This window comes from Giraffa tippelskirchi, chromosome 10, assembly GCF_054371585.1.
Source record: "Giraffa tippelskirchi isolate mGirTip1 chromosome 10, T2T-mGirTip1v1.2.pri, whole genome shotgun sequence".
Lineage (NCBI taxonomy): Eukaryota > Metazoa > Chordata > Mammalia > Artiodactyla > Giraffidae > Giraffa > Giraffa tippelskirchi.
In genome coordinates, this window is record NC_137284.1 from 2402368 (window position 1) to 2426727 (window position 24360).

Consider the following 24360-nt stretch of genomic DNA (forward strand, 5'->3'; position numbering starts at 1 on the left):
ACCAAACGCAGAGACCACCCTCTTTGTGGACTTCTGAGCAGTACTAATTTCTGAATTCTGGAAACTCACCTCAGGGAACATCACATTTGTTACCTTTTAAGTGGTTCACCATTTCACTACAGAAAGCTCCACAAAGCAAGACAAAGACGGCTTGGCCATTGCCATTGAAATAAAAAAAGACTTTTTCAAGGAAAATTATTAGAAGAATAATAGCAACTTGTTAACTACTTACATAGTTAGCAAGACTGGGTGACAGGCCTATTTCAGACATCAATCAAAAGGCAAGACTAAGCAGGCGCGTGCCTGTGTCTCACTGTGCAGATGCCTGTGTCTACGCAGGCGCACACACTGGACCCCTCGGTACCAGCGCTTCCGCCTGGGCCCCTCATCCCCACACTTCTCCCGTGTCCACATCACGTGAGGCGGGGAAGGCTCTGGAATCTGTTCATTCTCTTCCTAGGGCGAGGCTGCAACAAACAGCAAAGCCACCTCGAGCTTGGCCGGCCTTCCCAGGGGACCACGGCACAGGGGCGCCGGGGGCCCTGCCTGACTCCTCCTCCGAGCCACGGCCACAAAAGAGGCCTCTCCACCACTGTCACCACCCGCTGAGAGCTCACCAACAGCCCGCCTGTCGGAAGGGCGCGTGTGCCGTGCGCCTACCTGGACCAGCTCGCTCAGCATGTCCACGTTTCTGAAGATGGTGACCCAGAACTCCGGGATGCCTCTGGGGTTTGGCTCTTCTGCTGCTGCTGCTTCTTTTTCTGCTATGACTGCTTTATTTTTCATGTCTCCCTACAGATACAAAGATGCAAAATAGAATACTTATCATGAAGCAACAAGTTTACAGATTTTGCAGTGACTTATTTAATACAGATTATAGTTTCAGAATCCCATTGAAACCTCTATCAAACTCCTTGTCTTTGAATCTGCATCTCCAGGACCACTGTGCCATCCATCACTCAAATGTCTCGGAGGAACAAAGCCTTTCAGGCATCCGTATCTGGATTTAATTCTTCGATATAATTCTAGACCACGGGGAGCAGAGCTGGGGACAGGCACAGGTCCCCGACGGGGAGAGGTCGCCATCCACCGGGACAATCATCAGCAGAGGACACTCCAGCACCTCTGCAACAGAAATGCCCACCACGCTGCGAGCCCAAGGCTGCAGGGGTGTTGGGACAGAGGCAGCATGCAAACAGCAGGGTGGTGAGAGGAAGGTGATGTGCCCGGGAGGAAGGGAGTCTTTGCTCCATCACAGCCCTGATGCATGATTCTCAGGGGAGATGATGACAGGGGCCCTCAAGCTGGTAGAGGCAGATTCTCGTCCCAAAGTGAAGACCTGATACACAACTATCCACAGGCACAGCTTCAGCCACACCAGACTTGACACGTTTGTAAATGATCAAAAATAACATACATTTCAAAAGAACTCCCTGAACGTTTACACTATGGGATAGAAAGACTACTTCCAAGCGTAGTATCAGGGGACAGAGCTCACCGTGCCATGCTGGCACACCCACAGCACTGGACTGGTACCCGGCACCAGCCCCAGGAGAAGGCTGCCAGCAGGCGGGGGTCAGCGTGCATGGCCTGAGCGGCACCTTCCAGCGTCCAGTGGCGAGAGGCAGCATGGCCCCTTCGCCGGCTCTGGGTGGCTGTGTGCTCTGCCCACCGAGGCCCTGCCTCCAGCGCCTGTCCTCCTGGGCACAGATGTGCTCTCCCCTTGTGGGTCTCCGCCTCTTTCACCTCCCCAGATGGTCTGCACTACGCACAGGCTGCCCCACACGGCGGATGAGGGGGACTGTGTCTGGTTTGCCATGGTAACTGACAGAGCCAGTCAGACGCTAGACTTGCACGCCGCTGTTTCACCGTCCTGAAGCAATCTAAACACTCACCCTAAGGGCGAAGCCACGCCTACTGTTAGGAGCTCTCCTCTGTGTAGAAGAAAACCATCTTATTTCTTTTTGTACCTTTCCCCCACTGCACTGCACAGCCTGGGATCTCAGTTCCCCAGACCAGGACTGGAACCGGGGCGCGGCGGTGAAAGCACCAAGTCTTAACCACTGGATCACCACCCAAGGCCGTCTCACTTGCCGCAGCATTAGAATACCAGCGGCGTGCACGAAGGAAACACTCACAGCCAGCTTGTCCTCCTCCTCGTCTTCACTGTGCCATTCAGATTCCGCGTCTGTCGGCTCAACATCACCAGTGATGAACTCCCTTCTCTGAGAGTAAAAAACAAGCTCTTACAGTGACTCAGAAACTCGAGAGTTAAGACAATGAACTTGTAAATAATGTGAATGAAAAGACTGAAAACTGGATCCTTTTATAACTTATTTTAAGGTGCCAAGTTTTGAGGCTTAAGCAAAGACATTTAGTGATCCCCAGGTATTTCTGGGTGTCTTTCCCGGAGAAAGGTCTGAAACACACTACTGAGACTCACTAACAGCATCCTGACCTTGTCAAAGAGAGGCTGGTACAAGGCTGCATACTTTCTCTCCAGGTCATGAACCTCCTCATAGAACTTGGCTTCTATGTGTGCACACTTCACCTGGAGCTGCTTCAGCGCGTTGATTCTTCTTTTCACGGCTTTAGGCAAACTAATGAGGGGGGAAAATCCAGATGAATGCAAAGTAAGTACTTATTTTTTTTTTTTTTACTAAAACAACATTAACATAGAATTAACATCCCCACCATGAAAAAGAGCTCCTGAAAGTCATTAAGAGCAAACACCCACCCCCACCAAGAGCAGGGTGGTGGGGGAGGAGGAAGCTGAAAAGATAACTCACAAAAAATACTGGATTGACCAAAAAGTTCCTTTGTTTTTTAAGTAAATATAAAAGCCATTTTTCATTTTCATCAAAAATTTCATCGAACAATGTACTCAGTGTTTTGTTCCGCTCCCTTCTGCCCTTTTCCAGGCAACTTCCTGAACCCACTTCTTTCTTCACCGGCTCTGCCGCCTGTTGCTGCGCTGAGTGTTCTCTGCCCGTGGCGAGCAGGCGCTGCTCTCCAGCTGCAGTGGGATGGCCCCTCAGGTCGGGGGCTTCTGTTGCTGAGCACAGGCTTCAGCAGTTGCAGCGTGAGGACCCAGTAGTCAAGCCCCCTGGGCTCTGAAGCACAGACTGGAGTTGGGTCGCGTGGGCTCAGCTGCTCCGAGGCGTGTGGGATCTTCCTGGATCAGGGATCAAACCCGTATCTCCTGCGTTGGCAGGCAGATTCTTTATGACTGTGCCACCAGGGAAGCTGCTTTTTATCTTTTTGAGCGAAAAGAACTGTTCCAAGTGCCTTTTAAGTCTTCCAGGGAAGCGAAATTTTTTTCCATTTAAAGAATTTTGTAAAGACCAAAACAAGTGGCGATCAGAAGGCGCGAGGTCTGGTGACTTCGGCGAATGAACCAGAACTCCCTAGCCGAGCGCCTTCGCCTGGCTGTCACAGAGACACACGGTCTCACACGACCTTGATGAGGGGTGATGTGCTTACTGTTGACTGATCCCGGATGCTTTCGGTCGAGTGCTGCTTTCAGTAGGTCTAACTGGGAGCAGTACTTGTTGGAATTAATTGCTTGGTTTTCCAGAAGGGGCTCGTAACAGAGGACTCCTTTCCAATCCCCCATATACACTACATCACCTTCCCCGGGTGAAGACTGGTCTGTGGTGTGGCTGCTGGGGGTTCATTTCCCTTGCCCCATGATCTCCTCCATTCCACATTCTTGTACAGTATCCACTTTTCACTGGCCATCACAATTTATTTTAAAAACAAAACATTCTCATTACGTTTAAGTAGAGTAAGGTAAGTAAGTGTTCGTCGCTCAGTCATGCCCGATGCTTTGCGACCCCATGGACTGCAGCCCACCAGGCTCCTCTGTCGATGAGATTTTCCAGGCAAGGATACTGGAGTGGGTCGCCATTTCCTTCTCCAGGGGATCTTCCCAACCCAGGGATCGAACCCAGGTCTCCTGCACTGCAGTCAGACTCTTGATCAACCGAGCGACAAGCGAAGCCCCTTTAGGTAGAGAATCACATGCAAAAACATGGTCCAGGTTTTTTCACTTAACTTACATGGAACCTAAACATCAAAGTGATGAACAGAACCAAACTGTGCAAATGACTCTCCACGCGTGATATGGATATTCTGAACACACAGGCCGTCCCCCGTATCGTATCATGTGGACCGCTATCAGTGAACGTCTCAATCTGATCACCATCGATTTCAGCTGGTCTACCCAACCTCGGAGCATCATCCAGCAAGCAACGTCAGCATGAAACCACTTTTGATACGTTTGATCAGTCACAGTACCCTCTCCACATACTGCACAAATCTTTTTTTGTGTTTCTGCCAACGAAGTTCAAACTACCACACAACTGCACTCATCTCACACACTAGCAAAGTAATGCTCAAAATTCTCCAAGCCAGGCTTCAACAGTACATGAACTGAGAACTTCCAGATGTTCAAGCTGGATTTAGGAAAGGCAGAAGAACAAGAGATCAAACTGCCAACATCCGCTAGATCATTGAAAAAGCAAGAGAGTTCCAGAAAGATCTACTTCTGCTTTATTGACTACGCCAACAGTTTGTTGTGTGGGTCACAACAAACTGGAAAATTCTTCAAGAGATGGGAATACCAGACCACCTGACCTGCCTCCTGAGAAATCTGTGTGCAGGTCAAAAAGCAACAGTTAGAATCAGACATAGAACAATGGATGGTTCCAAATCAGGAAAGCAGTACATCAAGGCTGTATATTGTCACCCTGCCTATTTAACTTATATGAAGAGTACATCATGAGAAATTCTGGGCTGGATGAAGCACAAGCTGGAATCAAGGTTGTCGGGAGAAATATCAATAACCTCAGATATGCAGATGACACCACCCTTATGGCAGAAAGTGAAGAGGAACTAAAGAGCCTCTTGATGAAGGTGAAAGAGGACAGTGAAAAAGCTGCCTTAAAACTCAATATTCAAAAACTAAGATCATGGCATCTGGTCCCATCACTTCATAGCAAATAGATGGGGAAATAATGGAAACACTGACAGACTTCTTTTTTCTTGGGCTCCAAAATCACTGTGGACAGTGACGTAGCCATGAAATTAAGACGCTTGCTCTTTGGAAGGATAGACAGAGTATTAAAAAGCAGAGACATTCCTTTGCCCACAAAGGTCCATCTAGTCAAAGGTACGGTTTTTCCAGCAGTCATGTATGAGTGTGAGAGCTGAACCATAAAGGAGGCTGAACACCAAAGAACTGATGCTGTTGAACTATGGTGTTGGAGAAGACTCTTGCGAGTCCCTTGGACTGCACGGAGATCAAACTAGTCAATCCTAAAGGAAATCAACCCTGAACATTCATTGAAAGGACTGATGCTGAAGCTGAAGCTCCAATACTTGGGCGACCTGATGTGAAGAACCGACTTACTAGAAAAGACCCTGATGCTGGGAAAGACTGAAGGCAGGAGGAGATGGGGGTGACAGAGGACGAGATGGCTGGATGGCATCCCCGACTCGATGGACGTGAGTCTGAGCAGGCTCTGGGAGACGGAGATGGACACAGAAGCCTGGAGTGCCGCAGTCCACGGGGCTGCAGAGTCGGACACAACTGGCGACTGGACAGCAATCACTAGCAGAACTATCTTACAGGAAGACATTGAACTTTTTTTTGCAAACCTAACACAAATAATCAAACACGGAAGAAAGGTCCAATCTCACAAAATATCCAAAAGAATTTAAAAGAACTGCTATCTTGGACTTCCCTGGTGGTCCAGTGGTTAAGACCCTGCCTTCCAATACTGGGGACCCGGGTCCAATCCCTAGTCTGGGAAGATCCCACACGCCGCTAGGCGACCTAGTCCACACGCCACAACTACCGAGCCTGTGCGCCTCAACAAGAGACGCTCCTGCTCCCCCAACCGGTGAAAGCCTGCACACAGCTGAAGATAAATAAACTAACAACAACAAAATGGAAATGAAAACAAAACAAAACTGCTATCTTTTATCAAATTGGCAATTAAAAAAAAAAAATTCCCAGGCTTGATGAAGCTGAGGGCAGAGGCCCTCTTACTGATCCATCTTTCTTAAGGGCAAATGAGAACCTTAAAAATATCCTTTGCCTCAACTTCCCAGAATTTAGTTTAAGAACACAACCAAATATTTATGGACTGGATGACTGCTGATGTAAAAGTTAAAGACTGGGAACAGGGTCAAGATGAACAGGATTAAAACAGGGCCAGTGTACACTGAGTTCTCAAACAATCAGTGCTCCTCCCAACAGAGCAAAGGAGAAATCAGAGACAATAGGGACAAGGTATGCATGCTACCCCAGGGTCAGAGAACAAGGAGCTCCTTAGCCCCCCTTTGACACATTTTACCTTCTAAAAAGTATTTTAATTTGTATGCCTTATTTTTATAAATCATAAGAGAAAAAAATTTTAAATCCTTTAAAATTATGTGTTTAACCCAAAGCCCTTAGTCACAACCTGGAAAAACTCCTGGGTCCCTCAAAGACGCACACAGCCCCCCTGGTGGACCTGGGTCCTGCACCGAGTCCTCCTCCAAGGGCAGGGCAGGCGTTAGTCTAAGAGCACACAGTCCAGACGGCTCTCCACACAGCACTGTTCAGAAAGTGCAGCCGTCAAGGGGGCCGATCCAGTGGACATCAAAATCCACTCAAGTCCCTTATATATAAAATGGCAGTTTATGCGCATATAACCTAAGCATGTCCTTCTATATACTGTAAATACAATGTGAATGTTGTGTAAATAGTTCTGCTTTCTGCAACTTCCTGGAAAAATGGTGGCCCCCCCAATATGTTTGATCCTCCGTTGGCTGAATCTGCAGATACGGAGGGCCAAGTATCCTGGGACGGACTCGATCACAGAGGGCCCCGTCTTGGGACAACCATACCCACAGCAAGTGCAGTGTGGACAGAGGTGCTGCACGCAAGGCTCCCAACCACAGAAACCGCCCAGAACTGCAGCGAGCAAGGCGACAGGAGAGAGCAGCGCAGGAATTTAATGGCACTAAACACATTAACATCCGCACTTCTTTTCTACACTAATTATACAACTTAAAAGTTACTTCATAACTTTCAAATCTACCTAATGGAGTAAAAATAACTGGGGACTCTAAGCCAACTGGACTCGACACCCTTCTCAGCTCGCCTCCAAGCAGTGGCAGCAACTGCGCAGCCTTCTCCTCCCCACGACAGGCACACACGTCACACGCAGCGTGCAACGTGGAACTAGTTCTACCGCGCAGAACCTCCTACCGCTCGCATCTGCTCTCAGCCAACGCCCCCCAGGCGCCCGGTGTCTGCAGCGGGGAAGGAGAAACCGACGTTCTCACTTGTTTCCCGGGCTCACCCCCAGGTCACCCCCTACCACACACACACCCCGATCCAGTCTGCAACCCCTCACAGAGCCCCTCCCACGAGCTCATCTCCCGGAACCCCCCCTCTCCGGGCAGAGCAGACCCCCAGCGTGCCCTCCCTGTGACATCACCCCGTCCTGCGTGGGGCGCCCGTGGAGAGGGTGGCCACACTGAGGCCCAGCCCTGCCCTGATGCAGGAGAGAAGCCCAAGAAGACAGCCAGGCCCCGAGAAGGGCGTCCAAAGGCTCCAAGTGCGGCTGTCCTCACATACGCGGGACAGAGCCTGCCCAAGTCACAAGCCTGGTGCTGCAGGCTGGCAGAGCCAAGCAGGCAGGACTGGTTCCCTCGGCCTCCCTCCGGTCCTCCCTGCGCAGGTGCCCCGTGAAGTCCTCTCGAGGCCCCAGGATGGCCCAGGGAACCCGACCCGCCACAGGCCTGTGTCCTCTACCAGGCTTCAAGCCTGCCCTCATCTCTGGAACCTCTGAGCCTGCGCTCACAGCAGGCAAGGTCTGCTGAGAGAAAACACACTGCTAATCTAAGAAGACCAAAGAGCTTTCTTTCTTTCTTTCTCAAAGTTGCATCAAGTCTTGTTCGGGGCATACTTACGTCTCAATGTAGCTTGAAGGAGTGTGGGAGACACTGTCAAGTCGTTCCTGCAAAGCTGCCAAAACTTGAGGATTCTGCATGACCTGATCTGTGAGCTTTTCTGTTAAGAGTTAAAAAAAAAGACAAAGCCAAAAAACATAACATACACCCACCACACAACAGCCAACAGTTAACATTTTTTCCAAAAATACTTATTTTTTGGAGAAGGAAATGGCTACCCACTCAGTATCCTTGCCTGGGAAATCGCATGGACAGAAGAGCCCGGCAGGTTACAGTCCGTGGGGTTGCAAAAAGTCACACACAACTGAGTGACTAAACAAAAAAATAATTCAGTATACAGAATTGTGAAAAAGAAAAGTGAAACATGTCAAAAATAGTTCCTTTTAAAGTATAATCTACATTAGTCACCCAAGTGGATGGTTATGAGTCTCCACAGGGCACCTGAGCGGTGGAAGCGTCCACCTCCCAGCGAGGACACGGTCAGTGCAGTCACACACACGCTGTGCTGGCCCCTGATGGACAGAGGACCCTGAAGGCCCTCCTGGGAACCGCACACCCCTGGCTCACGGAGCAAGCTCTGCACTGAACCGAGCAGCCCTCACGACCCTGTACAGAGACCCGAAGTCCGTGTCCCCACCTGATGCAAAGGGAAGCACAGACCTAGAGCGCTGCCCACCCTTCTGTAAGACGGTGACGTGGGCAAGCTGAATACAACAGCAGGCACTCAATTTTAACATTCAACTGCAAGTGCAGTGGCTAACGTGAAGCACTGTGCATGCATATAAAACGTATGTAACTGTGTATGTGTAGAACTGTATACGTGCACAGCATGTCAGTACTAAACACACAGACTCACAGCTCTAGCTCCAGCCACCGAAAGGCCTATAAGCAACGCCAGCACGTATATTCTGGCTTCTAAACCTCTCCCCACTAGACACAGGGCTCCCTGCATAAACGTAGACTCAGGTCTGGGCCAAGGAAAAGTGCAAGAGGCAATGGAACATCCCTGTGCCACAAAGGTAGAGAGAATCCAAAATGGATGGAGACAAAGCAAAGGGACACAGAAGCCAGCTTTAAGGGACCTCTACAGGCCACGTGGGACAATCTGCACAGCAAAAAGAATCAAGATGACAAATAATAAAACACTGACTAAAAAGCAAACCCACGAGTCTATAGTAATGTTAGAAAGGGACAGCAGGAAGTACTTCTTTATCGGATGTTATCTGTCAGTCAGACTGACAGACACAGGAAAACACCCTCTGCTGACCATTGAGGTCATCCCCGATCCAGCTAGGACCATCAGTGGTGTCCAAATCCCCACGCGAGCGTCTCAGGGAAAACAAGAGGCCCACAGAGCGAGGCGTCTGACAGCTTGCTGAGCACAAGGCCCCTGTCAGTGGAGAGACTGGCGGACACTGGCTCCCCGTCAGCACCCCCGCCACGCTGCACTCCCACCCCGTCAGTCGCCTATGTGCTCATCTTGCCAACGTTTACTCTGAATCTAAGGAGAGGGAACCACCAGACCTGCCCAGAGTGTGGGCACTCTGCACAGCAGCGGGACCACAGCCTGGGATGCGCTCCTGCCAGAAGGGCAAACAGGTGGGGGTAATTCTAGAAGACGAGGGGCAGAATTCAACTCGACACGTGGTCCTATGCCAGCCCTGGATGTGGGTATGGGGGACGGTGGTACAAGAACTGCTGAGAAAGCCAGGAGACAGAACACTGACTGTACATTAGCTAATGGCGCTGGATCAACACTGACTTTCTTGCTTGCAATAATGGCATTGTGGTTACGAGAATTTATCCTATTGATAGTTTTTAGGAAATTTACACCAACTTGTTTTAAGAAAAGAGCCAGAATATCCACAATATACTTTCAAATGGTTCAGAGGAGGAAACAAGTAGAGATATACAGGCCAAAAAACAGAGTAAAAGTAACTCATTAGGAATTCATGGTATCTGGGACTTGCTTCCGAATGATCGGGGTGGAGGGGCGGGGTGGGCCCAGGTCGAAGAGCGCCAGTGCTCGGTGGCAGCAGCGTGAGGCCCCTGCTGTTCACCTGACTTCTGCAGGGTCTGAGTGAGGCGCTGGCCTTCATTTTAGTTATTCTAACTCTGCTAACGCCTCTGAAGTACAGTAACCCAGAACTTGAATTCCTTGTTCTATTTTACTAAAAGGTTCAAGAGTAGGAGCCCCTGCTCTGCATGCAAGTCACCCAGAGGCTCACCTTCCCACAGGCAGCACTAACCTGTATTACTTGCATTTTTAGCAGCTTCCAAGGAATCTGAAGGAACCCCATCTGAAAAACTAAGATCATGTATTTACAAGTGTTAGTCTCCACAAAGTTTCAAGACAGACAACACGGGCCATTTTTCTTGTCTAACAAGAGCTGTCAGGTGGAGCATCTAATGACACTTGGCTCCAGCTCACCAACTAAAATGTACACTCCAGCAAGCACAGTCCATTCTGCCTTACCTGTTATCTGCCATCTGAGTGTCTTTATCTCCTACAAATTAAAACAGAAGGAACATTACTGAATATCCACAAACAAAAACATTTCAAATGCATTCTTCTAACAGTGATCTTCTGAGATGAGGATGAGGACCTCCCAAGGAGGGGCAGGAGGGAATGCTTTGGGGCGCTAGGAATGTTCCAGACCTTGAATGGGGTACTGGTTACCTGGACACATATACTTGTCAAAACTCATCAAATTATACAAACTATATGCGTTTCAGTACAAGCACATCTCCCTCAGAAAACATTTCTCTTGTTGGCACTAAAATGACCAGATTTCGGAATAATGACAATTAATCAATTTTAACTTGTGTTTTGGAGAAGGAAATGGCAACCCACTCCAGTATTCTTGCCTAGAGAATCCTGTGGACAGAGGAGCCTGGTGGGCTGCTGTCCATAGGGTCGCACAGAGTCGGACACGACTGAAGCGACTTAGCATGCATGCATGCAACTTGTGTTTATAGCAGGTTTTAGAAACAGGAACATTTATTTATCGTAAGCCACTTATTTTAGAGCAATTCAAAACATCTACTGATGTTTATACTGTTTTTAAGACTGTAACTCACATGATGAGTTTAAAATTTTGTTTATTCTGTATGGTTTTTTTTTCGGCAAGGCACATTTATTTCAGATGGTCTTTTAATACTCAGAACCACTCTGTAAAATAGGTACTACCGCTACAGGCATAAAAAGGCTGAGGAACTTCCTCAGAGTCACAAAAATGACAACATCTGGGACTGAATCTACGACTTCTACACGGAAGCTGTAGTGCTCGGGTGAAAACACCATGTAACACACTCAGTATGATCCCACTCTTACAGGAGACATTAAAAAAAGACTCTCCAGATCAGGGGACTGTCTACCCATAAAAGGGGGGTTCTAAGACATTTACTCCTTAGAGACCTTGATATTAACCCTATCCAAATGCACAAGTAAAAAGAATCCCCTTTGGTGATCCAAGCTTCCTTAGCCCTAGATGTTGCGCGCCCCCTCACCACAACCCGGGGCCCTGAGGGGCATTTTCAGGCTGACAGCTGGTGGATGTCTCCTTCCTGGGCATCTGAACAAAGCAGAAACCCCTTAATCAGTGCCCTGGGGTCAAAGAGAACAATAATCCTTCCTAGTTAGGAAAAATATCTCGAATTGGAATTTATGAGCTGCAACTATTTTAACTGCATCTTGTTTCAAAATAAAACATGCTAACTATTGGTAGCTCAGTCAGTAAAGAATCTGCCTGCAATGCAGGAGACCTGGGTTCGATCCCTGGATTGGGAATATCACCTGGAAAAAGAAATGGCAACCCACTCCAGTATTCTTGCCTGGAAACTCCTAGGGACAGATGAGCCTGGCGGGTCCACGGGGTCGCAATAGTCAGACATGACTGAGCAACTAAACTACTACCAACTATTTTAAGAATTGAAAACAGCACATAAATGTTACATTATCTTTTTCAAAAAGCTAAGTGATTTAAGCAAATGAAAACCAGCAGTGGAAAAACACTCTCCAAGGGTCCCCATCACCTCCTGCTGAGTCTAAAGTCACCCCACACAGAAACCCGAATTCCTGTGCTTCCCAGCGTGGCTCCCCTGCAGTCGGCTGGGAGTCTGCCGTTTCACATAGTATAAACGCAAACACGAGACAGGCAGCCTTCAAGATGACATCTGATGACAACATCTTAAAAGCTAAGACACTTAGCTTTTACCAGTCATTAAATACCAAAGCCTTTTCCCCTAGAATGTACCTCTGGTAGTGTCTACGTGAAGACATCTCAGTTTACAGGGCTTCCCATTCCATGTTACTCTTCATATAGCAATAGGAGATTGTGAATGTAGGGTTCCTAGGCCAAAGACTAGGAAAGGATTCTGATACCTACTGCCAAGTTGGTTACTCTCTGAAACCAAGGATAACTTGGCTACAAAAGTAAACCCTCCACTGCCTAACAACTACAGGCACCGGCGCCTTCTGTGCAAACCACACAGAGCACCTCCCCTGCCGCAGCAGCCTCACTGCCGGCCTAACAGGGTCCCACTTTCACGGCCCCATCAGGCCACACCCCTGATGCCAAGCCCTTCTGTGCTGGCGAGGGCCTGCGTTAAGGCGCCTCCCCACACGGGCTCTAGCAGGGGGGCGCACCCCGGGGCACAGAGGAGGACGCTGAGGAAGGGAAAGGTGAGGTGCTTGACCCGAGGTCACGTGGCTAGTACGGTGTGTTTCTGTCAATCTAGAAGGAGGTAAACCGAGGCAAGCTTAAGTCACCAAAACAGTCTGTCCGGGAAGAGCAGGGGAACCGCAGCTCGGGACGCACGTGCTGAAGGGAGCTACAAGGAAACGTGCTCCAGACTTGGGCGGGCTGCTCTGATGGGCAGAGCGCTTGAGGGGGAAAATACAGTTAGAGACCCTGCAGCACGTGGTTCCAGGATGGGGAGAGACCGCTGGCCGACGTCCCGGCTGATGCTCACTGTCTGGAGGGTAAACGCTCGCTGGAACTAGCCCCACCATCCTGTTTTCTGAGGGGCAGGCCCAGGAGAGTCTCTATCTCACAACTTTCGGCTCCATTTGAGAGTAAAATCCTTTCATACTCCTCCTTTCGATCAAACTTGCGGAGGAAGTGAAGTAAAGGCCAGCCTTACTGTGTGGGTCTCTTGCTCGGTCAGGTCAGAGGCACCGTTAGCCACAAGTGGACTGTGTGTCCCTCCGAGCTGAGGAGGACCCCCAGATGTTTCACCCCACAGCAAGCACTGGCCTCATCTCAACAATGCAAGAACTGAGAACGGTTATGTTCCTCTCAAACTGTCAGCTCAGTTTCCGCGGTCAGCTGAGCTTCAGGATACGCCTTTACTTTGTAGCTACAGGTGGGAAAAATAATTTTATTTTGTACATACACCTAGGAGAAAGACTGCTGCTACAGAACAGAAATTTACCTCTCCGGGTGACACCCATGGCCAGAACTCCACTTAAAGCTACTGACTGGAATAAATTTCTCAACCTGTTCCCCCAGCTGCCTACACTTAAGAGGTCAAAAATGTCCCAGGTCCCAGAGGTACAGCACATTTCAGTTAACAGTTTGTTATTATCTTTCATTACTTTTAGTTGTGTTCCTTTCCCTGATTCGTTAACATAAAAAGAGCATTCTTCTTCAAGGTGGCCACAGGATCCCCCAATGCTACGCGGTATGGTTTAGGGCTCGGTAGTTTTGAAAGACAACTTCTGTCAGGCTGTCTACTAGGGTCTGTTGATACTGAAAAGCTCTGACACAAACATTAAAGGTATAAGCCATGAATCAGAAGATTCCTAATTACCCTTCCAAGTTCAGCTACTCTGCCCTAAGGGAACAAACCCTCGGGAGATCCCATCCTCTCTGACATCCCATCTCATCCTCTGTCGTCCCCTTCTCCTCCCGCCTTCAATCTTTCCCAGCTTCAGAGTCTTTTCCAGTGAGTCAGTTCTTCGCATCAGGTGGCCAAATATTGGAGCTTCAGCTTCAGCATCAGTCCTTCCAATGAATATTCAGGACTGATCTCCTTTAGGATGGACTGGTTGGATCTCCTTGCAGTCCAGGGGACTCACAGAGTCTTCTCCAACACCACAGTTCAAAAGCATCAATTCTTGGGCGCTCAGCCTTCTTTATGGTCCAACTCTCACATTCATACATGACTACAGGAAAAACCACAGCTTTGACTATTTGGACCTTTGTCAGAGAAGTGAAGTCTCTGCTTTTTAATACACTGTCTAGGTTTGTCATAGCTATCCTTCCAAGGAGCAAGCGATTTTAATTTCATGGCTACAGTCTCCGTCCACATTAATTTTGGAGCCCAAGAAAATGAAATCTGACACTGTTTCCACATTTTCCCCATCTATTTGCCATGAAGTGATGGGACTGGATGCCATGATCTTAGTTTTTTGAATGTTGAGTTTTAAGCCAGCCTTTTCACTCTCCTCTTTCACCTTCTTCAAGAGATTCTTTAGTTCCTCTTCACTTTCTGCCATAAGGGTGGTGTCATCTGCGTATCTGAGGTTATTGGTATTTCTCCCAGCAGGCCTGACCCCAGCCTGTGCTTCGCCCAGCCCGGCGTTCCTCACGATGCTCTGCGTGTCAGTTAAACAGGCAGGCGGACAACACACAGCCCTGACGCACTCGTTTCCCAGTTTGGAACCAGTCTGTGGTTCCCTGTCTGCTTCTAACTGCTGCTTCTTGACCTGCACACAGATTTCTCAGGAGGCAGGTCAGGTGGTCTGGTATTCCCATCCCATTAAGAATATTCCAGTTTGTTGTGATCCACACAGTCAAAGGCTTTAGCATCGTCACTGAAGCAGAGGCAGATTTTTTTTGGAACCCCTTTGCTTTTTCTATGATCCAGCATATGTTGGCAATTTGATCTCTGGTTCCTCTGCCTTTCCAGCTTGTACACCTGAAAGTTCTCAGTTTATGTACCGCTGAAGCCTAGCTTGAAGGATTTTGAGCATAATCTTGCTGGCATGTGAAATGAGTGACAACTGAACAGTAATTTGAACATTCTTTTTTTTAAATTTAATTATTTTAATTGGAGGCTAATTACTTTACAACACTGTAGTGGTTTTTGCCAATTTTGAACATTCTTTGGCATAACACATACCTTAAGTTAAAAATATTTAATTGCTAAAAATACGGTAACCATCATCTGAGTCTTCAGCAAGTTGTAACATCAAAGATCTCTGCTCACAGATCACCATAACAAATAAAACACTACTGTGAGAACCACAAACTGTCAGACACACGAAGTGAGCGAAGGCTGCTCGGAAAACGGCACCAACTGTCCGCTGACACAGGGCTGTCACGAACCTTCAACGTATAAACAACACAGTATCTGTGATGCACAACACGAGGTACGCCAGTGTAGCTCAGCTTGCTGAGCTGAGGCAGCCAAAAGGAAGGATGCAGTCTCCACCATCTCACACAGCCAGCACAGAATTTACCACCGTCATGGTTCAATTAAGAACCATTAGTTAGCTAGCAAACTACCCAAGACTCATTTAGGAGATTTCTTGTAAGTAGTTATGAGGTGTCACCATGACACCACCCAAGTCAAGCCACAGGAAATGCACCAGAGGAGGAGGGAAGATGGGGAGCAGCCGAGACTGTCCCAGTGAGAGAGAGTGATGCATGAAGCGACTGAGAAGACTTCAGAGGGTACATGGCCTGCTGAAAGGTGTGGCGTGGAAGGGAACTCCACACAGCCTCCGTACTGTCAGATCAAGGACGGCAGCCTTTACTAAGAGGGCAGCGGCACCGCTCCAAGACGTGCGATATCCCCAGGCCGGGGATCTAACCATGGGCGGCAGTAACCCCGGGGTCAGTTTTGGATAAATATCCCGAGGGCATTCTCTTCCTTCTCACACACAATAAGGAAACAGGGTAGCTGATAATCGGGGTATCCAAGGTTTGGCGGGTTTATTAAACTTTCCTTCAAAGGCTAACTGTGGTGTTGGAGAAGACTCTTGAGAGTCCCTTGGACTGCAAGGAGATCCAACCAGTCCATTCTAAAGGAAATCAGTCCTGAATATTCGTTGGAAGTACTGATGCTGAAGCTGAAGCTCCAATAGTTTGGCCACCTGATGCGAAGAGCCAACTCATTAGAAAAGACCCTGATGCTGGGAAAGATTGAAGGCAGGACGAGAAGGGGACGACAGAGGATGAGATGGTTGGATGGCAGGACTGACTCAATGGACAGTAGTTTGGGCAAGCTCTGGGAGATGGTGAAGGACAGGGAGGTCTGGTGTGCTGCAGTCCATGGAGTCGAAAATAGTCGGACAAGACTGAGCAACTGAACAACAACAACAAAACTATCCTGGTCACCCCAAACAAGGTCAGATCTGCTGCTCTTTAGAAAGGCATGTAGGACTTCCCTGGCGGTCCATGGTTAAGACTCCGCACTGCACTGCAGAGGGTGTGGGTTTGATCCCTGGTCAGAGGACTAAGATCCTGCAAACTGCGTGGCACAGCCCCCTTCCCGCCCCCCGCCCAAAAAGGCATATAGGGGCACCATCATTAAGAGTTTGAAATCCAACTGCAACAATGACCCACTAGCCAAAGGAAGCCCCGTAACTGACACTTGCAGAGTCTGGAGTTTGAAACGCCTTGAGGCCTATCAGCGTCTAGGTGTGTTCTGTGCTCTGAGACTAACTGTCCTAGATGTCAAACACGTGTTTGGACAAATTGCAGTTTTTCCTCTGAGACCTGACATCCCTTAATGGCTAAGATTTTTAACAGGTGAACAGTGTCTTTTTGCGGCAATTTTGGGAGCGTGAGCAAAGCAGCACACCGTCTATATACTGCAGTAAGGTGGCACCTCCAGAGAACTCTATGTCATTTAAGCAAGCCTTGAAAACATGTGAGAAGGGCTTCCCTGGTGGTCCAGAGGTTAAGAACCCGCCTGCCAATGCAGGAGACATGAGTTCCATCCTTGGACTGGGAAGATCCCACAGGCCACAGGGCAACCAAGCCTGTGCACCACGGCTACGGAGCCCACGGTCTAGTGCCCTGGAGCTGGAACCACCGAGCCAGCGCCCCAAGAGCCGAGCTCCACACGAGACGCCACTGTGACGAGAAGCCCACGCGCCACCACAGGAGCGGAGCCCCCACTTACTGCAAGCAGACAAAGCCCAGGAGCGGCAATGACGACCCAGCACAGCCAAAACACAATGTTTTTGTAACGCCTAAAAAAAAAAACAAAACATCTGTGAGAACGGGAACGTCAGTAAAGCCCCAGTGCATGACCGTCCAGGTATACTGTTGTCCTTCCCAAGTAAAGGCAGGAAGTTACATTTATCAACAGGAATAGTTAAAAAAAAAAAATACTACATAAGTCACCCACAGTGAAAAAGCTGCTTCCAGTAGAGATGAACACCAGTAGCAAGTGGGGGCTAGAGACGGCGGGGCAGAAGGAATCACCATGCTGCTTACTGCCCAAGGCCCTGGACACACCCCCGCCTGGGCAGCTGGCTTTCAGACAGGTCAACGGGCACGACACGGACAAGCGCGCGGCCCGGTCTGGGGCAGAACTGGGTCCTGCTGGAATGCTCACACGTCCACGAGGGGGAGCTGCTGAGCGCCGACAGAGCAGCCCTGGGCCAACCCACACGGGAAGGCCCTCGTCTCCCCAGCCTCCTCCCCGGCAAGACGGAGCAGCCCGCGTGTCCTGAGGCGCTGCATGGGCGGGTTTGGCTGTGGGTCCTCAGAGGGCGACCACTGTTTGGATTTCTGTTTTCAGCAACCCATTCTCTGAGGCCAGATCTGCTGTGAGTCTCCATCTGTTGTAGCTGTCTTTCTTTTGGTGTCATCTGCAGGGATCCAGGCCAACTGACTGGCCAGACTGACAAGACCAAGGTAGACACTGTCTCCCAATTCTATTCAGGTTGTTCCAACAGGGTAAGTCTCTGGTTAGGTCACTTACAAACATGGAATTAGAAGCCACCTCTGTGGCTTCAGCATCGGTCGAGAAGCCTGACTTGCCCCTGAGAACCATTTGGAGCCTGCTCTGATAGCTACGGACGGATGCGGCAGGCCTCTGGGTACACGCCTGCCCCGCACTCCAGCCCAGGGGCTGGGGGCAGGCTCCAGGCTCCCTGCAGGTTTTCAGCTGTACCACAGCTTGGTCACATCAAAGGGCCAGTAGTTGGTTTCATTTAAGCTTCAGGGATCCTTCAGGGTTTTCTCAGCTGGTTGCCTTAGTCCAGCGTTAGGCCTGACTTATTTGAGACAAGCATATGGACTGACAGACAGAGGCCAGAGGGACCAAGCTGGCAAATCGGGGTTACAGTACTGACTTCGTCCCCCAGGTGTGTGAGGAGGCCAAGTTACCCTGGGAAAGTCCACGCAGCCCTAAGCTTGACCTTTGTCCATGGGGTGTAGGAAACTTGCTATGATTTATTTAGTAGGATCCTCAGGTCTAATTTTGAAAGGGAAAGTTTTAATGGGCTTGGCTGGTGAGGTTTCAGTGACAGGAAAGAAAGCAAGTTCAGGTAAGGGGAGGGGGAGGAGGATAAGGAGGCAGCAAAGAGAGATACTGGGGAAGGAAACGGCAACCCACGCCAGCGTTCTTGCCTTGAAAATCCCAGACAGAGGAGCCTGGTAGGCTACCGTCCACGGGGTCACAAAGAGTCGGACACGACTGAGTGACTAAGCAAAGAGAGCGACGAGGAGCTGGAGCAGCAGGGGCAGGAAGGAGCTAGGCTCACACCACGGAAGAGGCCTCCGGCGTTTCAGACCCACCTCTCGCCGTTCACTAGGTTCCATCTGGAAACAGTATTTGGTGAGGAGGCAACTTCATGATCCTGAACACAGTTAGAAGGCTCCGGAGAACAACTATAGTAACTACTCCATGAGGATGGTTTGATCTGGTAGCTGCGGTTCTCTAACTTGGTTTGGAGAAAAACAAGTTTGGGGAGAGCAAAAGTTCCTTGGAATTCAGTTATCCGTGGTAAGACTGATCCATGTAGTTAAAAATCTGCACATCTGTAAGCGGAAAGACCCTTAAACACATCAGAGTTCCTGAAGGGGCCACCTTTAGAACACTCAGATGACCAAGATCCCACTGTTGGATTCAGAATGAAACAGCGTTCACCAGACAACCTGTCCCTACCCAGACCCCAAATACAGTCAGAAAGCTCATCCAAAAGGAGGGGCTTGGGATCCGAGAGGAGACTTCCCAGGCCAAGTCCCGGCGGCCTGCGGGAGGAAGGGCTCAATGGGCACACTGGGGCCCCCTGCTCACTGGAAGGGGTCGCTCCTTGGCGAGTGTCTCCTCTGGAGCCCACGTCTCACACCATGCAATGACAACCTACAAGAAAGGAGGCAAACTGAGGTCAGCCCAAGTTACCAGAAATCGAGTTTATTTGGGAGAGCAGAGGCACTGCAACGTGGAACATGCAAACCGAGGCGAGCAGCAGGCGGGTCTGAAGGCTGAGGGCAGGCTGCTTCCACGGGCACAGTGCAAAAGGGGAAAATCCAGGGAGGAGCCAGGCAGCTGGCTCACTGACTTGAAGATGGACAGAGAGTGTCGGCAGATGTCAACCGGTTAGAGGATAAGGCTCAATCTTCTGTGAATCAGGCAAGTTCGGGAAATCAGTCTCACAGTCTTTAATTTTCATCTTCCTGAAGGCGCAAGTGCAAACACCAGTTTCCCATTCGTATCCTTCGGTTCCATTTTAGATGAAAATCCTTGCAGATTTCAAATTCAGGCTCTGGTGACCTTTCCCTCCACCCCCACCGCCCACTTCACTTCCTGCTGCCACTCCCACTGCTCAAGTCAACAAGGCTGCTGCTACTGCCGGAACAGGTGACAATCCACCGCCGGGGCCGGGCCGGGTCGGGGCCCAGCAGGGCAGCAGCACCCCAGGAAACCCCCGCCCACAAACGGAGTGTAAAACACTCCCCCAGTCCTGCTCACCACGCCCCCGTCCTATTCCCCACGCGGTAGTCTCAGGGACCGAAAACAGCATCTGACGATAAACATCTGGTAATGGACAAACGCCCTCCTGCAGGACAGAGGCCAAAGAGGTTCACCTCCCCACAGGATGCCACCACTCCAACATGAGACCACAGTGATACAGAGATCTATTCTGGGTGACGCGACGACAAAGCAGCTAAAATTAAACACAACAGAACATTCCCCATGCTCCCAGAAGGTGCTAAATCAAGGAAAGAAAAACAAACAAAATAATGAGTTTAAAAAATGGAAAATACTTTGAGGTCAAAACAACTGAAACCCAGCACTCAACACTGAAAACAAGCACACACAGAAATCTGGTTTGGTCTGGTTTGAAAGCGCGGGTTCAGCACCGTAACTAGGGCCTGCCCGCTCTCTACTACTACAGCTACAACGCATCGTTAGAGCCATGAAACCTACAAACCGGGCTACTGCGAACATGGCTACCCTCATCTAAGAAACAACAACGCAGTGTGGTGACATATTACAGACAAGCGGGGGTTCAGTTAGTCAAGCTTCATCTCCACTATTTTAATAAAACTTTCTTAAACCAGAAAGTTAGAATTACCAAATTTGCAGGTTTAAGAAATATAACCATCCATTTGTTTTAAATGTTAGCATACTGAGTTTAATATTAATTTTATGAAAACACAGTTCCAAACCTCATCAAAAGGATCTCTTACTTTTAAAAGGCAATTAAGTTGAAATGAAAGGAATACCAGGCGATAGAATATTCTAAAATTTCATAAAAACACAGCAGTTCAGTTTCCCTTCCAGGGTCAAACAAAAACCTTGAGCCTCTAACTCTAAATCTGAATTGGCATGCAAATTTCCATGATTACACAAATGAATGTTTTGCTATTTATATAAGACACTTCACAATTCTATTTATGGGTTAAACTTATTTTTTTTACCACAAATTTTTCATAGGGAGAAATATTTTGGTTGCAAATTATCCAGTATAACTTTAAATTTTTAATTTTTAACTGAAAACATTTAGCCCATAGTTAGGGAGTAATTCCATAATTTCAAACTGGGCCACTCTCAAGAGACAAGGTGTGAACGGGGGAATATGGTCGCCCCTCACAAACTAAACCTGTTTATACATGTATTACCTATCTTAAGTCAAAGGTCCTCAATATCTCCCCATAAGATAACTGAATGATTACAATGAACTTAAATGTAATCAATGTATTTCTGTAAGATTTTAGAATTTCAACAGAGTCTGTAATTCTTACTAGATTAGGGTGGCCGTCAAACGAACCCCACAGCACAATCACTTGGTTCACATAAAAGCCTGAGGGCTGGCGACCCCGCTCCGTCCACCTAAGGTGGAGCCCGATCAGTCCTCCAGGATCACCAGGCCACATTCTGGTGCAGGGCAGAGAAGCCATCCTATTCCAAGCAGGAATCAGGATACTATTCCCCAGGACATCCCAGCGCCTCCACCCACAAACCCTGGCCACTGTACACAGCCTGATCAGAAGAGTCTCTGTCAGCGCACTCCTTAGTTCAGGGAGGTAACTGTGCTGGATTCACTATGCCAGCAGGTAAGTGAAAACACATCCAGAGTAAACAATCAGATCACTTATGTAAACAGCTGAAACAATAGAAAATGTCTTTGTAAATCAACATGCTCTTCAATATACTCGTAATTTCTTAGCAGTTAAAAAAAACTGTCCATGTCCTAAACTCATACAAGTAGTCTTAAAATTATGTTCAAACTGATTTCAAACATGTGTAATGACAATCTTACATGCACTTTTTCTTGTCATGATCAAAAAATTATTTAAAAAATCATATATATTACATGTTTACAGATGAACTAAGATTGGCAAGAGGTTAATTTATGTTGCCAAGTGTTAGTTATGAATGGGGGAACCACAACTTCTGTATATGTTTGAAGCTTTTTATTAGCATGTTTTTTAGAAAAATAACGGATAAAGGATTCATTGTAGCTGAAGCTCCAATACTCTGGTCACCTGATGCAAAGAGCCAACTCACTGGAAAAGACCCTGATGCTGGGAAAGATTGAGGGCAGCAGAAAAGGATGACAGAGGATGAGATGGTTGCATGGCATGACCAACTCAATGGACATGAACTTGAGCAAACTCCAGGAGATAGTGAAGGACAGGGGAGCCTGGCGAGCTGTAGTCCATGGGGTTGCAAAGAGCCGGACACGACTTAGCAACTGACAAATGACCCATGTCTGCCTTCCCACTGAAGACTAAGTTCCACGAAGGCAGGGGTCTATCTACCTGCTCAACGCAGCCATCCCCGGGTCCAGCACAGGACCAGGCAGCAGACAGGGACCAGGCAATCCACTGCACTCAACCACTCCCCGCTGCTGAGGGACAGTCTGCCCATGAGCCGCCTGTGTACAGGACGACATCAGGGACCCTTCGCACTCAAAGCCTCTCCTAGGCAGGTTCTGAAGACACACAGGAAACCACCTCTGTCCTCGAGACAAGGGCAGACTGTCTCTTCAGAAGCTTGAGACCAAGCCCTCAGTCTTTACAAAGAAAGTAAAGAAGTTCCCTTTCCTTAACCAAAACAGACTGCTTTTACCGGAGGCACAGTGGTTCTTCATTACTATAGCCCCAACTTCCTCCTCCACTCTCTTCTCTGCAATTCTTTGTATATGACTGAATGAGTCAAACATGTCAAAGTTTTCTTAATCCAAGGTCTTGTCACCTTGTAACACTGTCTTCTCTATTTCAAACTGCAAAACACCCAAGTCCCTATTCCTTCTTCCTACTCCTGTTTTCAAACGCACCGACCACTATCTAACGTATCTGTCTCCCACTGTGGAAATACGTGAGGGCAAGGTCTTTCGTCTGTTTTGTTCAGTGCAATAAAATACCCCAGGATCTAGAACCCTAAAACTACCTAGCAGAGATGGCATTCACGGAGGAACAAACAGATGCAAAGCACTGAACGCTACTTGGCGGGAACTGGGTCAGTGGTGCTTATTGTTGTTGTTTGCTGCCTAAGTCGGGGTCCAACTCTTGCAACGCCATGGACTGTGGCCTGCCCGGCTCCTCTGTCCACGAGATTTCCCAAGCAAGGATACTGGAGTGGGTTGTGTTGCCATTTCCTTCTCCAGGGGATCTTCCTGACCCAGGGATCAAACCCACATCTCTTGCATTGGCAGGCAGATTCTTTACCACTGAGCCACCTGGGAATCTGGAAACACAAGTACTAATGTTTTAAATTAGAACACCCCTCACTTCATTCTTGAAACCGCTGCACATACTGAAATTGTACAGTCGCTCTTTCTGCCACACCACACAACTATTACACAGAAATCAGCTTAGCTTGTTTTCGAACAGGCTTTGGGGGATAAGAATAAAATGTACAGTGTGTGTGTGTGTGTGTATGTGTAAGTCGCTCAGTTGTGTCCGACTCTTTGCGACCCCACAGACTACAGCCCACCAGACTTCTCTGCCCATGGAATTCTCCAGGCAAGAATACTGGAGTGGATTGCCATTCCCTTCTCCAGAGGAACTTCCCAATCCAGGGATCAAACCCTAGTCTCCTGCATCGCAGGCAGATTCTTTACTGGTCATTTAAAAAAAAAAAAAAAAAAGGTCCCACAGATCCAGAATGGAAGCACCTTTCATAACAGCTGACAAAGTATATTTTTAAGAGCAAAATTAAGGCTGCACAGTGAATTGCCAAGATCAAAAAGTAGAGTTCCTGAAGTGATCTTTTGTAGTTTTCTCCCTATAGAAATACAATGCCTCTCCTATTACTAAATACGCATGAAATTTAAAATTCAACGGCAAACAACGTTAAGCAGCCCTGCTTTGAAGAGGCAGGGTAGAAAGCCAAAGGCTGTCAAACAAAAACAAATACACGGCATCATAAACTACTTCTTGAAAATTCCATTAACAGTCTAACACAAAATTCTTCACTACCCATTAGTAAGGGTAGTGCTCAAGAAAAAAAATATCGTAAGTGCAGTTTAGGAACGCAAGTGTTCACTGAACTAGGAGACAGCGTGCAAATTAAGCAACGCTGGAGGAGAGCGGCTTCCTGCAGGAACCCTGCACCAGCTACTTTCTACTTCTGAAATCACCCCAGTGGTAGAGCAGTCTAAGTAAGTAATATCAGCCTTTTATTAGGTTGGTACAAAAGTAATTTATGTTTTGGATCCTGAATTTTAAATCATTATAACTAGGCCCAAACACATCTTTATTAATCAAAACAGGAACTATTACAACCAACTGATTTTTGCCAACACAAAATAAGTTGGTTTATTTCTCTAGAGTAAAAAAAAAATCTGTGTTCAGGATTTAATCAACCCTTGGAAAGCATTTTCTGCCTCCTGCTGGTTGCGGAAGCGCTTTCCCTGCAAAAAGTTGTCCAGATGTTTGAAGAAGTGGTAGTCAGTTGGCAAGAGGTCAGGTG

At 48.2% G+C, this 24360-nt stretch overlaps 1 protein-coding gene across 50 annotated transcripts in view; it reads right to left on the reverse strand.

The window, feature by feature from the left end:
• Positions 1-24360, reverse strand: part of NAP1L4 (nucleosome assembly protein 1 like 4) — a 48715-nt gene that overhangs the window by 19731 nt on the left and 4624 nt on the right. For 17 of the 50 annotated variants that reach the window (XM_081537801.1, XM_081537807.1, XM_081537795.1 and 14 more), the window contains exons 2-7: positions 10445-10475; positions 10218-10276; positions 7969-8068; positions 2459-2600; positions 2139-2225; positions 661-792 (exon numbers count right to left, since the gene is read on the reverse strand). In XM_081537801.1, the coding sequence (XP_081393927.1) occupies positions 661-792; positions 2139-2225; positions 2459-2600; positions 7969-8068; positions 10218-10276; positions 10445-10458 (534 nt within the window). In that variant the 5' untranslated portion in view covers positions 10459-10475. Of the gene's footprint in view, positions 1-660; positions 793-2138; positions 2226-2458; positions 2601-7968; positions 8069-10217; positions 10277-10444; positions 10476-17106; positions 17177-18563; positions 19300-24360 lie in introns of all 50 variants that reach the window. The other 33 variants (XR_014067865.1, XM_081537805.1, XM_081537798.1 and 30 more) reach the window with 4 other exon arrangements.